This window comes from Falco naumanni, chromosome 3 (assembly GCF_017639655.2).
Source record: "Falco naumanni isolate bFalNau1 chromosome 3, bFalNau1.pat, whole genome shotgun sequence".
Taxonomy (NCBI): Eukaryota; Metazoa; Chordata; class Aves; order Falconiformes; family Falconidae; genus Falco; species Falco naumanni.
The window spans coordinates 3514455-3529604 of record NC_054056.1 but is presented as its reverse complement, the minus strand read 5'-3'; the positions used below and the strand labels follow the sequence as shown (position 1 = coordinate 3529604).

General features: G+C 55.6%; 1 protein-coding gene across 2 annotated transcripts; it reads right to left on the bottom strand.

The window, feature by feature from the left end:
• Positions 1-7418: 7418 nt before the first annotated feature.
• Positions 7419-13764, bottom strand: TRAPPC3 (trafficking protein particle complex subunit 3). 2 transcript variants are annotated; one of them, XM_040587643.1, is made up of 6 exons: positions 13651-13762; positions 11827-11874; positions 10627-10724; positions 10290-10389; positions 9846-10028; positions 7419-9158 (listed from the first exon to the last, which is right to left on the bottom strand). In XM_040587643.1, exons 1-6 carry the CDS (start codon positions 13690-13692, stop codon positions 9039-9041), a joined length of 591 nt encoding a protein of 196 aa, XP_040443577.1. In that variant the 5' UTR covers positions 13693-13762; the 3' UTR covers positions 7419-9038. The 2 variants fall into 2 exon arrangements, with proteins under 2 accessions (XP_040443577.1, XP_040443578.1); XM_040587644.1 differs by lacking the exon at positions 11827-11874 and having other exon boundaries at positions 13651-13764.
• Between the last annotated feature and the right edge of the window lie 1386 nt (positions 13765-15150).

Below are 15150 nucleotides of genomic sequence, written 5' to 3'. Positions count from 1 at the left end.
AGAAGTGATGCTAAACTGTCTTGGAAACCACTGGCTCCGTCCCCTCCACTCCCACCCAGCATGATCCTTGTCATGGCTGTGATGGGCTCCTCGGTATGGCAAGTTGCTGCCCGGCTCCATGAGCTAGTTTGCTGTTTATCTGGCCTGAGCATTGCTCTTGCTGAAACTTCAAATGGGAGGGAAAATTGTCGGTGTAATTTATTACCAGTTAGCTGCTGTGTCTGCAGAAAGCTGGGACAGGGCAGACCTGGGCTTGTTCTGGTGCTTTTACTGTGGCTCCGAGCTGAGGAGGGAGGGATGGACGGGGCGATGTCTGCCCCCAGCAGTGTGTGCCCAGGAGGCTGGCGGGTGGCCTGGCCTTGGGGTGCTCCCAAGGGATGCTCAGTCCCTGAACATGGCGCTTTGCTTCCCTCCCGGTGCAGCAGTTGGGTTTTGTGCATGTGTTCTGGCCCTACCGCGGGCGCTGCTGCCCATCCTCCCTTCCCTGCTCCCCGAGAATGCAGGGGCAAGTGATGCTAAATTAGCTGGGAGGCGTGTTTTAACCTGCTGCTCTGCGTGGTGCTCAGCGCCATGGTGGGGTGGGGCTGGTGGGAGGGTGCAGGCGCCTGGATCTGGCCAGGGGTGCTGGAGCAGGCAGAAGGGCAAGGGCAGAGCTGGGGCCTGGGGTCCCTCCCACACGTGTGGGCACCTCCAGAGCACCTGGGTGCTGCCAGCTCCACTCCTGGTCTCATTCCTCGTAGGAGTGGGAACGTGTTTACTCAAAGCTTGCTCCTCGGGGAACAAACCCACAGTGGCTTTTGTCAGAAAGCAAGAGCATTTCTCGGGAGATCAGAATTTCCTTCTCTGAAAGCCAATTCCCATTAAGGAAAAGCATGTTTTGAGCAAACACTGATGCCCAGTTCTCTTCTCTGTGGTCTAATGTGCTGGTGGGGCAGGGTGGGTGTCTTGCCTGGCTCTGGTCCTCCACAGCAGCAGCCACGCCAATGGGGGTCCCTCAGTGCAGGGGGTGAGGGGCTGCCCCCACCCACCAGCCAGCATCACCCCAAAGCCAGCCTGGCTGCCAGCATCAGACTCATGTGGTACCTGGCCAGGATGCTGCCAGCGCCTGGCATGTTCCTCCTGCTCCTCTCCCACCACCCAGAGGAAGGTCCTGGTCCTGTCCCTGCTCACCTCTGGTCTCTACCGAGCACCCGTGGGCCAGTGGCCGTGCTCTCCCTCCCCTCTGCTGCCCACCAAACCAAGGAAGTTGCAACCGCAGAGCTCTTGAAAGCATTTTTTTGGTGGAGACCACCGGTACTGAGAGATTAAAATTGCTGTTGTTTCTTCCATTACTCAGCTTTCCTGAATTATGGGGTGTAATACTCAGGGAGTGGGAATAATTAGGGGAGAACAATGGCAGGCTTGAAGGCTTAAATACGCCTGTGTGGTACTCCCAGCCAGTCCAGCCTGCTGTCACATTTCTCTAGGCCTCCATTTTCCACAGCCTGTGCCAAACCCTTTCCACTACTGGTACCCGCTCCTCAGCTTCCTCATTCCTCGGGCTCCACTCCCTGGCCCGGCTGCCCTGGTTAACGCTCTGCTCCCCGGCTCCCGGCCAGCCAGCACCCACAGCAGGGCTCCCCGCGCCCACTCAGCTGGGATGCTGGAGCCTGGGGGATGCGGGAGGGCAGGGCGAGGGATTTGCTGGAGCCTCAGGGGATGCAGGAGCCCAGGGCAGCCCCATCACCTCTTTGCTCCCGGCTCACTTCCCTGCACCTGGCAAGTAGAGGTCCCACCAGGTTGTTCTGGTGCTCCGTGCTCAAGGAAGCCGCTGGGTTTCTCCCCTCTGTGGGGGCTGCCCCTCCGGCTCCTTGCTGGCATCTTGCTCAAGCGCCTTCCCAGCAACGTCTTGCTGCCGTGGGACCTGGGGGAGTAATAACAGCCCCGGCTGGGGAGCTTGGGCAAGAGCCACGATGCCGACACTGGCCCCAGGGCAGGTGCTGGCTCCAGCCGGGGCATGTGGGGGGCTCCATGCCCGGCAGTGGGATGGGGCTGTGGAGCCGCAGCCTAGGGCAGGGTAGCCACAGCCAGCACAGGCCCCGTGCCCGGCAACTTCTCTCCAAGCTCTTGGATGTCACTGCTAGCACTAATTAAAATAATATCAATATTTTTTTGCTGGAAAAAGCCGTTGTTCTGGTGAGCACTTTCCTCAAGTGAGCTCTCAGTCTCGGCTGCCCGCGTGCGATGGGCACGGAGAAGCCAACGGGATCCCAGGGCTAAGATGAAAGTCTGGGGCTTTGCTTCGTTCAGGGAGTGGATTGGGTTTAAATTTTCAAATAATTTTGCTCCTTTCTCTGTTAACCACTGGAAGCCTTGCCTGCAGCCCATTCCCAGCCATCCAGGCATCTGGTTTGGTCCTGCTCCTGGTGGGATGGGATCAGGGACAGGCTGCCCTGGGGGGCTCCTGAGTGCCCCCCAGTTGGTACCATCTGTGCTGCTGCAGTACCGGTGGTGGCAGGGCTGGCACCAAGTGCTTTAAAAACAAACCCAGCGGGGCTGGGGACAGGTCACCCACAGGCAGCAGGACTCGAGGAGGGGCGATAAGCTGAGCATGTGCCTGTGTGACGCGCTGACCCGGCGCCAGCAGCTGAGCGGTCTCCAGCATCCCAAACCTTGCAAGGGGAGATGGCACCCATGCGGGGCAGCACCCATGCCGGGGGGCTGGGGAGGCAGGAGGGAGGCGGGTCCCCAGGGCTGCCCCACACAGCCCATCCCTAGGAGCAGCCCAGGTGATACCCCGAGGGCTGCACCGTGCCACTGCCCATGCCCACCCCCCGCTGCTGCCCAGATGTGCAGGGCAAGGAGGTGGCTCCTGCAGCTGGCCGGCACCCTGGCGAGGCTGGGGCTGGCTGGTCGCTGGATGAACAGACTCAAGACAAGCAGGAGAGGAGGAACCAGCAGCTGAGCCGCTCTCCCCGGGCAGTGCTGCAGGACGGGACGTTGCAGGTTTGAACGCTGCAGGAAAGACTTAATTTAGAAAGTAGCAGCTTTTGGGGGGCAGCTGAGCAGGGGCTGGGCTGCCTGGAGCTCCAGCATTGGGTCTGTAAGCCCAGGTCAGCCCAAACGCAGTGGGGTGAGCTGGGTCCTGCCCCAGGACCACAGGCAGGTTAGATGTCCTTCAAGAACCCGGTTTGCTGCAGCTCAGGGAAGCGCGGAGTGTTTCAGCAGCTCCCTCCCTTGGAAGCCACAATTAAAACTATTTTAAAAGAAAACAAACATTTCTCAGCAGAATGCCTGTCCGTTCCTGGCCTGCAGCTTGTCACAGGCCAAAGCTGCTCAACACCAGCAGCTTCCCGAGCCGCCTCCGGGCACATCCACCCAAGCCGGACTCTCGGAGTTCTGGCTGCGTTTGGTAATCGCCCCTTGGAAATTTTGCACCTTTTGTAGACAGAAAGGCCGGCGGGGCTCTGCCCCACTCTCCCCAGTGCCTCCGTTTCTGGGATGGCAGCAAGCTTATGGCTCGGGCCATACCCCATCCCATGGGTGCTACTCCACCGTTTTGGCTGGAGCCCGGCACCGTGTCCCCGTGCCACCGGACAGCTTCCGGAGGGGAACGGTGCTGCTGCTGGCAGGACAATAGCGGTTGTGGTTTTAATTATTGGGGTTTAGTTGTGTGGAGCGGAACGGGAAACTGAGAGCAGTGAAACCGCAGGGAGAAAGGCAGAAAGGATGGTCTTTGGCTGGCTGCCTGGTGGGAGGTGTGGTGGGGCAGCCAGACCATCCCGCGGCCGGCAGAGCATTGGTGTCCTCGCTGGGTCACGGCACCGGGAGCGGCGGTGCGGTTCAGCTGGTGTCAATCTGTTTCTGTCGCGCCGTTGCTCAGCACGTCCCTTCCCATGGCAGCTTGGCATGAGCTGCTGCTGCCAAAACAGCCGCATGCGGAGACTTGGGTCGCACGGTGGCTCGGGCACATGGACCCGACCGGGTGCAGGGGGACACGGAGGCGAATCAGGATCCACACAGGGTCCCTACCCTGGATGCCCCTCGTCCCCGCATGTGCTGCTGGTGCCAGTCTGTGCCTGGGAGCAGGGATGTTTCTCACCACGGTTCCGTTCACCCAGCACTTTAACAGATGCCTTTGCTGCAGTGTTGACTTTCAAAGGGCTGGATCAGCTCCGCAGCCGGGCAGAGCGTGGGAGGAGGGTGCCTGTCCCGCTTAGGGAACGCAGAACAATAAAAAAGGAACAATGGAGCCTCTTTCCCTTCACCCAAAATACCAAACGCCACCAAAATGTGGCAGAGCTCCGAGCAGTGCTGCTGGGGCAGCTTTTGTGAACTCTGGCCTGAGGAGGGGAACTCCAGATACGTCCTCCTCTTCCTCGGCCCTGGCGAGGGATGCTGCAGGAGGGTGTGTGCCAAGGAGCATCGCCGAAGTGCTGCCCTGCCCCAACACTGCTGCCAGTGGGCATTCCCAGATTTGGAAACCATGTTTGGGCCAGGGCAGGGGGTTTTGCAGCCTGGCTGTGCCTTGGGGAAGGATTTTGCAAGTTGCCTGGGCTTCCCAGGTCAGCTGGATGAGCTTCACAGCCAGCCTGGGGGCCTGGGAGGGTTTATAAAAGCATCCATGTACCCAGACTGTTATCAGGCAGAGAACACAATCATTTGGTACCCGAGTGGTGCCAAGCGCTGGGAGGTGCTTGGCCGGAGCTGGGAGCCCTGGGGCAGGGATGGATCCATGCCTGGCTGGAGCTGACACCCCGAGCATCCTCTCACCTGGCCCCTGTGCTGCCAGCAGCCAACGGTTTTTTAACACACCACCGCAGCGGGTGCTTGGGGCTGCAGGGTTGGAGCACCCTGAGGGGCTGGGACTCAGCATCCCACATGTGTGGGGCTCAAGGGGGCCATTTGTTGAGCTGTGAGCAGATGGTACCAGCCCATCCCTGCCAGCACTGCCTGCACCTTGGCTGCTCGGGGCCACCAGCACCATGCCAGCCTTGTCGAGGAGCTGCCATCCCTGGTGCACAAGCCCTCATGGGTGAAACATCCTTCACACGGCCCCAGCGAGCGCCCGGCACCCTGGCCAAGCACATCTGGCTGAAAGCTGTGGGAGATGCCCTGGCAATGAGGACACCAGTCCGGAAACACTTCCCTCCCGGAGAGATTCCCCAGTCCCATCCAGGCTCCTCTCCTGGCACCATCCCTGCCCCTTCGGCCGGCGCCAGGCTGTGGGCCTGCAAATGGATGGTGCCCAGGGCTGTTGCCCACCCTGGTTTATGTGGCAGGAGCGGGGCTGGGAGCTCCCCTTCCCACCGGCGAGGGGTGAAGGGACTGCCTGGCTCCAGGCTGGCGTGAGGGTGGGATGAGGATGCTGTTAGTACGATGCGGTGTGGAGTGTGGCTGGGGTTGTCACCAGCTCCAGCACCCTGTACTGTGTGGTCAGAGCAGGGCAGCACCAAACAGCCCGCGCCGGCTGCCTGCAGCAAAGCAGGCAACAAATCCCAGGTGAGCTGGGGGTGGCAGCCAGGTTGTCCCCACGCTGCAGGGGTGAACTGGTCTAAATCCTCGAGTTAGACCCTAGTAAGTCATGCGCGGGACTTCAGCTCCCACCAGTGCGCACCGTCGGGACACCAACCAAACTCTTGCTTTGCCTGTGGATGGAAACTGTGCTGGAGGAGGGCAAGGGCTGGAAAAGCTCCTTCCACCCTTCCATAGGCACTGTCACCACTAAAGCCCCTGCAAGTGGTGCTCTGGGAGCCTGGGATGTGGTGCTGGGACTGGGACCTGGGGGCTGGGCAACGCAGAGCCCACCTGCTGCCACCACAGGGTGGCCGGTCAGGCTGGCCGGGTCCCCAGCGTGGGCTGGCAGGGGCCGGGCACGGCGGGGGACTTGCCCTGTGCACCAGCCTCCTGCAGCATCACCCTCCAGCAGCTCTCCTGCCCTGTGTCCTGCACCCCCCCGCCTTGACTTGTTGCTATTGTCATCTCTAATATCACACAGAGATGGGAAAGGCTGAAAGTTGCCTCTTTTCCTGCCAGGTTAAATCGTTCACCAGGAATGTCTATTATTCCCACAAGTCAACTTTCCCCTTCGCGGTATGTGTCCAGGGGTCAGGCCTGGCACTACATGAAAGCGAAGGGTATTCAATAACCTAGAGCCGTGGAAAGGCTTTAGTCCAACTCCAACCATGTTCAGGCTTTTATTGATGCAGCATGCCTTTCCCCATTTGTTTCCTATAAACAGCACATGGTAATATTTAGTAGGTTTCAAACAGCGCTTTTTGCATATTCTCCCTTGTCTACAATGAGCTACTTGGTAGTAGACAGTTTTAATTTACTTAATGCAATTTTTGCTTTTTGTTCTTCCAGAGGGTCTGGGCTGGTTTTGACCCAGTCGCCCCAGCAAATTACTGCACAACTCTAATTCCCGGGGGGCTGGCAGTGGGAGCTGGGGACCCCCTCCCCGCAAGGGTAAGCGCGTTCTCTTGCTTGCTGAAGGAGTGAAAAGGACCCAGCGTGAGCTTGCTGTTGCAAAATAACCCCCTTTTAGCTGCGATGTCAGCAAGGACACGGGGCTTCCCTCCCACCAGAGCCTCCGGGACACTGTCCCTGGGGGCAGCCGCTGCCTCTGGAGCTGGGTGCATGTCGGGGCTGTTTGGGGCCATCCTGGCTGGCCAGGCTTGGCTCCCGCTGCTGCCCAGGCAGGCGACACGTGATGTTCGCCAGCTCCAGCCAAAGAGAAAAAGCCACTTCACTGCAAAAGCTGCCACTTCCCCATCCCCGGGGCTGGCAGCAGCCAGGGCACAGCTCTGGGTGCTCACTGGCCGGGGCTGAGCAAGGCTGCAGGGTGCCCCCCCGGAGCAGGGGGTGCCTGCTGGCACGCTGCCGGGCAGCTCCCTCGCACCACAGGCTCCTGGGGAGCATTTGCACCATTTATACAAGCAAGGGAGCCATGAATTCCTGCTCCTGGAGAGCCAGCAGTTGCCACTCCTCGCCTGCACGCTACCAACGGCAGCCGTGGAGCAGTCCCCATGGGGAGGGGGCACGGATTCCTCCCAAGGTGATTTTTTTTGCCGCTATGAATGGCCACAAAAAACATGCATCAGCTCCCTCCGCAGCGGTAGCAAGTCACTGCTTATGTACACGCACGGGGTATTCACGGAGCAGAAAAAAAGCCAGTCCTCAAACAAACATTGACTGTCTGGTTCCCCAGCGCTGCCCATCAGCCCCCGAATCCCACCCCCAGCCATGGTCCCTCCGTGTGCTGAATACTGGGCAGGTTTCCTTCTGGCAGCAGCTTTCACGTGCCAGCAGCCAGACATTCTTGGTGTGGTGCTGCCGTCACCCTGCCAGCCCCGGGCAGGGCGGTGAGCTCATGCCGCTCAGCCGCTGTGCCGCACCAGCACCCAGGTCACCGAAAAATAAAGCCAGAGCAAACAGTCGACACTGGGATTCTTTTAATGCAATTGCTTTTAAAATGCAGCCTGAAAATGACTTCAAATGGTTGACAATGAGAAACAACGGATCTTTCTGATCTCTGCCATGTGACCGTGTGGCACCTCTGCCTCCAAAACCCACTGGCCACTGCTGTTCCGTGATGTCATTCTCCAACTGCTTTGACAGCGACTCGCTGCCACTTCACAGGACACACGTCACACGGGGCATCCAGTGCCTCCCACTAAAGTGGCTCATTTGGGCAAAAGAAGGGATGACGTGACTCACCCAGCATCCAGATGACCCAACATTCATCTGGAGAACCTGAACGGCCAGGAGCACAAGCAGCAGTGTTCTCTTCCTCACCTTACACTCAGGCATAAACCTGCAAAGGTACCTGAGCCACCAGCTCCTGTGGAAGTGAGTAAGGGCTACCAACTTTAAGCTCCTAATTACCTCTGTGGACCTGTGCCTTCATGCTATGTAAAGTGGTTTGAGAACTGCATGTCTGCCTGCCTTTTCTGGCTGAATGGGATGGCAGAGGAAGTTGATTTTCCAATTATCTGGCTTTTTGAGATATAATGCTACTTTGTGTATTTATTTTACAGAGCCTGCCAATTCAAGGAACAGGGGAAATTCTGTTGTAGCCTAAACATCTGTGAGAATATACCCCAGCACCACCTCCACGCTGTGCAGTGTTTATACGCCGTAACAGGAGAACAGACTCGACTTGCTGAAGTGCGTTTAATCCCTCCCAATCAGTCTGAGTTTTAGTTTTTGTTCTGTGGGCCTGCCACGCGGCCCCTGCACTGTACACACTGTCAAACATCAATGGTACTGCAGGCACTCCTTCCTTTTCTCCATTTAACATGTCTACTGCTGCTCCATGGCAATTTAATGGCCCTCCCAAGAGGGGAGTCATGAAGCTGCTGTGGGGGAAGAGAAACTACAGAAGAGCCCAGGCCACAAGGACCTCGTGAATCTGCCAGTGCTGGGTGACGCCACCGCTCTCTGACAAGAGGAGCCTCCCCAACCTGGTGCCAGCACTCACACGGCTCTCCCAAATCACCTCCTTGTATCAAGCTTGCATTTTACTAGTAACTTCAGAATCAAACGCAGGAAGCCAGTTTGGTCTACAGAAATACTATGTGCTCATCTCTGAATGAATTTTAAACACCTCTTTTTAAGGACAGCATTTAACAGTAAATGAGTGGACTCTCACAGCTTGGTCTTCAATTCTGGTAATAAAACATAGATTCGGGTTTGAACAGACTGGAGCTCTTCTAGGGTTTGAGCAGTAGTTCTCACACAACAAAACGTCACAATTAGAAACTGAGCATAGAAAGAGTCCCCAGGGGAATACGAAAAAGACGTCACCTTATGAAAAAGCTTCAGAATGAACCTGTGAAATAAACAGCAACCAGATAATCGTCTTCTACAGAAGATGAAGTAGCAGTAGAAGAATATAATAATATCTTAAACAGTCAGTGAGTCTGTCTGAATGTACAGGGGCACTAGATCCCTACAGATCTGTGATGAAAGCGCTATATCCCTACAGATCTGTGACGAAAGCTAATAGCCAAAACCAGCTGGTCCCCTCCAGTCCCAAAAGGAGACTGGTTTGCAATTCACTCTTCACCAGCTGGAAGATTGTCTTCAATCCGCCTGATGAACTTCATTCTTATTTCTGTGACGCTGTCACCCTTCAGTGTGTCCTGGATGAATTTTACATCTACAGCCATCTGAACCTAGGTGGTGGAAGAGGAAAAAGAGCTGTTATCTCCCTTACAGCAGCAGCTTCTCTAGGAGCCGTCTGAGCGTGAAGCACCAGCTTAAGGACTCTAAGGGCATGACATGCAATGCAGAGCTCTACGGAAGCACTCATTATTTTTCAAGATCACATCCTCCTTGTACACTGCAGCCTACACGGTGGACTGTGGGCACCTTACCTCAGCAAACATACCTCCTACAGCACAACTGGGACTCCCTTCAGAGATCAGAGCCTGATGAACCCCATCACTCAGGGCTACACGACCTGCTGCTCCATGTATGCTCCTCAAAAATTTCAGCTAAGCAAAATAATCAAGCCTCAATACAGACTCCTAAATTTGAGACATAGCTGTTTGCTTGTTCCAGCCAATTCCCAACTAGGGCTCAAAGCAGATACAAAGAGAGGATTTTGAAGCTTCACGAAAATTCAAGGAGATACTAGTGCCCACACTTGGGTCATAAGATGAAGGGGCTTGGGCAGCACCTCTGGGACTCACAGCTGCCATAGCCAATGGCAGCCGAGCGCTCCTGTAGCTCTGCTCTTCTCCCGGGAATGAATTTCAGATTCAAAGCAATCAAAGAAGTCATGAACACAGATTAAACATTAAAGTATCTGCTGATACCTCGGATATATCGCTCTCTCTAGAACAGAGATGTTGGCTCACCATTTCCAGAGCTCCTCGCAGCACTCCACACAACAAGTTGGAATAGATGAGAGATGAGTGGTTGTCGGGGAGCTCAACAAAGTCCACCAAGGGATTATTTTCCAAGATCAGGGAGAACTCGTCACCTCCAGGACTCCAGTTGGTGATGCTTGGAGTGATGCCCAGGTACATTTTAAATGCTATCTGTTGTCAAAGAGATTGTGAACAAGAACATATCCCATGAAGCAACAGCACAGCTCTGATCTTTGTAAAATTACTAAAGGGTTTTGAAAACACTCCTTTCTCCCAGTTCCCACCAGTCAGCAGTACCCAGGGATCTAATTCTCTCTTTTTCCTCCCCAAAATCTCAGTCAAACTCTCAAAACAGTCCTGCAAGCTGCAAATACTCTATCCTCATAGGCAAAACCATGACAAAACCTGACAAAGCTGTGCTTTCACAATTACCTTTGCAATAACATCCGCGGTTTCACGGAAATCATGGCATCTTCCGACATTGGACCGGGCCAGAAAGTCTTCTATTAGCCGAACACCTATGTTGTAACCCCTGTGAATAGACCAAAGAGGAGCAGCTACAGAGTGGGAAGAGGATAGCTTTAGAAAGACAACCAACATTTATAAAAGGACCAGTGGAGGGAAAAAAAATATCTGAGAAATACCAGTAAAACAAAATACATAAAATATAAAATTCAGTCTGCCAGGCTTTTATTCACAAAGCAACACATAGAGGTGCCTCCTGTGAACCTGAACTCCTACAAGGCTCTGCTGCAGCAGATTCACTTACATTTTGTCAAGCTGCTTGTTGACATCCTCATCATTCTCATAGTCCTTGCACAGCTGGGTGACCAGAGCACCATACGTCAGTGTGAAGAGCTCCGAGTTCTAGACAGAGGCAAAAGGGATTTAAACACAAGTCAAAAAGAAAACTGACATAGCACTGCTGCATCTGTGTCCAGCGCTGCTTCCGTTGGCCCGGAGAGGGGGAAGAGAAACCTGCTGTCTCCAAAGAATTTGCTGCTTAATAAGGAGAGATCCCAGTTCATATTTTGGCAAGACAACTTCAGTCTCCTTGGAAAGAGAAATCCTCTTTGACTAAGAATGACTGAGCACTTTCTTTCTCTCCCTCTCTCCACACACACACAGAGCATTTCCCATTAAGGTGTCCTGAATCTGACCTGAAGAGGCAAGCCAGGAGGCTGATGACATTCTTAGTAAGTTTTGTCAGCTGCCACTTAGCATCCTTCTGCTTTAACAAGCACATCCCCGGATAACTGGAACGACACCTCCAGGTCATCTGATGTGCTACCAACCACCTCCTGAGTGGCTAAAAGCACAGTTACCAGGGACCTTAATCTGTTTCAACCACTGACTTAGAGGTGAAAACTTATTTGTGTTTCATAAAGGCGCTGCAAATGGGCAACACTCATTAGGCTCCATTTCTGGTCCTTTTGACAGGACAAAAAGTGCTCATCCATTCACAGACTTATATTCTGCTACCAAGAAAAAACAAGACTCATCTGGTCCCTGGAAAGTTATCCAGGCACATAATTCGCTTCATACATTAAAATCAGTTCCTCAGACCCAGAGGAGGAACAGCGAGGACGACTTCAGGTCAGCTCAGCAGATCTGTGTTCCGCACATCCGCTTGCTGTGCCTGGTTAGGATCAAAGTTACGTGGGCTTTCTTTGCACAGTTGTGGGATTTGCAGGAAACGCCAAGGGAAGAGATCTCATCTCCCAGCCACCATCCTCAACCTGAAGCCACTATGGCAAAGCGCATTTTCTTGGCACCCATTAAGCCAGATCAGTGATTAACAAGGTCCTTAAAGGCTGCATAAGAAAAAGGTACAATAGGCTTTAGCTTTTCACAGAACCTGAAGGAAGTGTTTTCAGGAACAAATAAAGCATGATAATTAATTTCTGCTTTCAGTTTTAGCATTCAGAAACATTACAGTCTAATCTCAGATTAAAAGCCTATCACCTACCATGAGATGCATAGATGCAGAAGGTGAAATGAATGGCAAATACCAATACTACAGAATGAAAGCAGCAGGCAGGCAGAAAGGAAGGGAAAAGAGACAACATCAGAGTTAAGTGACAACACTGAACACACTTCATTCTGAACAAGTTTACAGAAAGACAAACACAAGAAGGAATCGATCCAATATTCAACAAAGAGAAACTGGGTTGGTTAGAAGACACAGGGAATTCCACCTTGTCATTGTAATTCACAGGTCAACAGCAATTAGCTACCAAAAGGCTTTAAAGCACCTGAAAAGAACCAGTCAGGCTCCTTGGTACTTTTGCTTCATTTTCGATCGAAAGAACTGACACATTTTTTGGGTTTTTTACTTACAATTCTGCTTTCATCCTGGAAAGCTAAAGGTTGCACAAGTTCACATCACTCAAGAGTGAACAACAAGGCGGAAGTCTCCTTTAGCTCAACTGGCAGTCAGACACTTGGCAGAGAATTTAACAAACATGCAGAAAAGGTTATGCTATTTTTAAGGATTTCAGTAATTTTAGTAAAGACAGGGCTTGGCAGCTGGAGAGAGTAGGGGGTGAATGGATGGAGGGAATCCAGCTGTTACCAGTCCAAGATGCTGTCATTTACTGTGTAAAGCCATGAAGTCATCACCTACTGTTATCAGCCCCAAAGTGAGCAAATCCAGTGTTGGCCATAGTCATTGCCTGCGACGCTGCTATTCAGGTAACTTTTAAACTGTTACAAAAAGGCAAACTTTCACATTTGTAAACAAACTTTTCATTTTTGGTCCATCTAATGGAATTAGAGTGCCCAAGACTTTTTCCATTATTTATATTTTTTTGTATTGCAGACTAGCGTATAGTCTCAGCATTACAGAACCATTCTGCGGCTGCAAAAATCAGGCTCCTAATGACATAACACTAATTCCTTAAATAAAAAGCACTGTGTTTAAGGAGTTGAATCCCTAGAAAAGAATCCCTCGTGGTGCGGACAGGATGGGAGCAGAAAGGAGCAGGCAGCTGCCTGGCCTCCGCTGAGCCTGAACCAGCCTGTCAAGGTGGCCAAAGAGGGAAAAAATCTGTATTTTATTTTTTGTTACTTGCTTTCAAATACTGACATTGCACCAAAATGATTTCGTTTGGTCTGGTTTGACCCAGCATCAGACTTCAGCTCCGCAGCTTTGCTCTCCACCTCTCCCCTCTCAGCTCAGCTGGACTGGTGACACGGAAGGGAGTGATAGGAGAAAAGAGACGGAGAAAAGGGTGTGCGTTTCGCCTGTAGCATTTCCACAAGGAGAAGTGTCCCGCTGCTGCCTGATCCCTGATCCCGACCCCCGGCAGCCCGGCCCCGCCTCACCGGGCACTCGGCACCCTGCGGAGCGGGTGACGGGAGCTCCCGTTGGGAACCGCTGCCGCTCCCGGACGCTTCGTGCAGAGCCCGCTTGGGGGCTGTGGCGGCTCCGAGCTCCCGCGGAGCGGCTGGCGCAGCCCCTCCGCCCCGCTCGGCACCGCGGGCGGCCGCCTGGGGGCTGGGGTCGGGCGGGAGGGGGCAGCCGGTGCCGCCCCGCCGGTACGGCCCGGGGAGGGGCGGGTCCCGCCGAGCACACCCCGGCAGCCCGGGCGCGCAGCGCGGCCCAGCGGCGGGCGGGAGGGCTGGGCCCTGCCGTGGGCCTCCCCCCTGACAGCCAGGCCGGCTCCCCGCCTCCTCCGGCACCCCCCGCCCCGGGCCCACACCCCGCCGCCAGGCCTATCCCCGCGGGCGGGCGGCGCAGGGGCCCACCGGGGCCCGCCCGGCCCCTCAGGCACCGCCTCCCCGCCGTTACCATTTTCTTGCTCTCGGTGCTGCGGCCGGCCTGGCGCGACATCCTGCCCGGCCCGCTGCGTCCCCGGCCCGGCCCGGCCTGGCCCGGCCGCCTCCCGTCCCGCCCCGCGCCGTGTCGCGGGGCACGCCGGGACTCGCAGGCCCCGCCGCGCCCGCCCCTGCGAACTACGATCCCCAGAGTGCAACGCGGGCGAGCTACGCGCATGCGCCTGCCGTGGCGGCCGCGGCGGTGCGGCCTTCCTGTCATGTGACGGGGCGCCTACAAATCCCGGCGGGCCCTGCGAGGGAGGCGGGGTTTTGCCGCGCCGCTGGGGGGCGCCTGCGCCCGGGTTTGGGCCTTGTCCGGGCCGGGAGCCCTGCCTGGCCGGTGAGGGCCGGGGGGGGCGGTGTTGGCGGCGCTCCTGCTTCCTGTGACCAGTCCCAAGTGAAGGCAATAGAGCAGCCTGGCCTCCAGCTGGGCCCACTGGTGCCTGGTGGCTTCTGTTTAGGCCCCTGTAGCTCTGATGAACGTTTTTACTGGAGGAATAACTCTTCACAGAACGGTGCATTGCCAGGGCAAGGGCCTGTCCATGGGAGTGGTTCCCTTCCCTGGCACGCCTGGGCCGGCAGGTCCTGCTTTTGCTTTGGTCCCACATTGCTCCTGGCCCTGCTCAGCTGCTGGCCCCAATGTCTTGGCAGAAGCTGGTTCCTGCGGCAAGGGCAGCCAGCATGCCCCAGGGTGGACGCAGTGAGCCCTGGGCCAGCATGGAGCCTCAGGCTGCAGGTCTGTGTGGGAGTGCTCAGCACAGGGCTTCCGTGCCTAATGCGGCAAGAAATACACCCAACTGTGCAGAAATGTGGCAGGGGACAGGGGTGTTGCAGAAATCTGCCTGGCTTGGGGCTCTGAGCAATTGCAGTAAATAGTTACGGGAACAGCTGAGTTCCCCTGAGCCTCCTTGGCCAATGCGACTGCCCAAGCACTGGCCTCTGCTCCCAGACAGACACTGCCTGGTGGTTATTTGTTTATTTGGGTATGTGTCTATTCTAGCCACGTCCCTGAGCAAGTGCTGGTTGCTGACTCTTGCTTAAGGGTGGCTCCAGCTGGGGCAGTGCAATGGTGGCTGTGGGCTGGGTGGGAGGATGTCCTCTGGAAGTGGAGGAAGCTGGTAGCAGGACCCCCCCACCCCCCGCCCTGGCTGCTTAGGAATCCAGCAGCTGGGTGATTGCTTGCTGTCAGCGCCAAGCAGCAGTGCTGGGAGCGTGGGGGCTGGCCGGGCTCTCACCAGCTGCGGCCAACCTGCTGGCATTGCCTTACATGGCTACGTCCCTGCAACAGCGCAGCCTGTACTCACTCGGCTGCTGGCGGGCTGCAAGCCCCTAGGCCTGATACCAGCTCCTGGCATGGTCAATCCAAGCTGGCGAACTGCCAGCGTCGCCTCCATCCCTGGCAGGAGCAGGACACAGTGCCGGCAAGATAATGAGGTGGCCTGCAAGCACCAGCTCCCCTCCTGCTCCCAGTCCC

Bases quoted from the DNA above. Each gene is read 5' to 3' on its own strand.
- TRAPPC3 (XM_040587643.1), bottom strand. From the start codon at position 13,692: ATGTCGCGCCAGGCCGGCCGCAGCACCGAGAGCAAGAAAATG. The intron at 10,725-11,826 runs GTAGGTGATAGG...GCCTCTGTCTAG, and splicing joins CTGCATCTATGCATCTCATG to AACTCGGAGCTCTTCACACT. The intron at 10,029-10,289 runs GTAATTGTGAAA...CTTTGACAACAG, and splicing joins CCGCGGATGTTATTGCAAAG to ATAGCATTTAAAATGTACCT.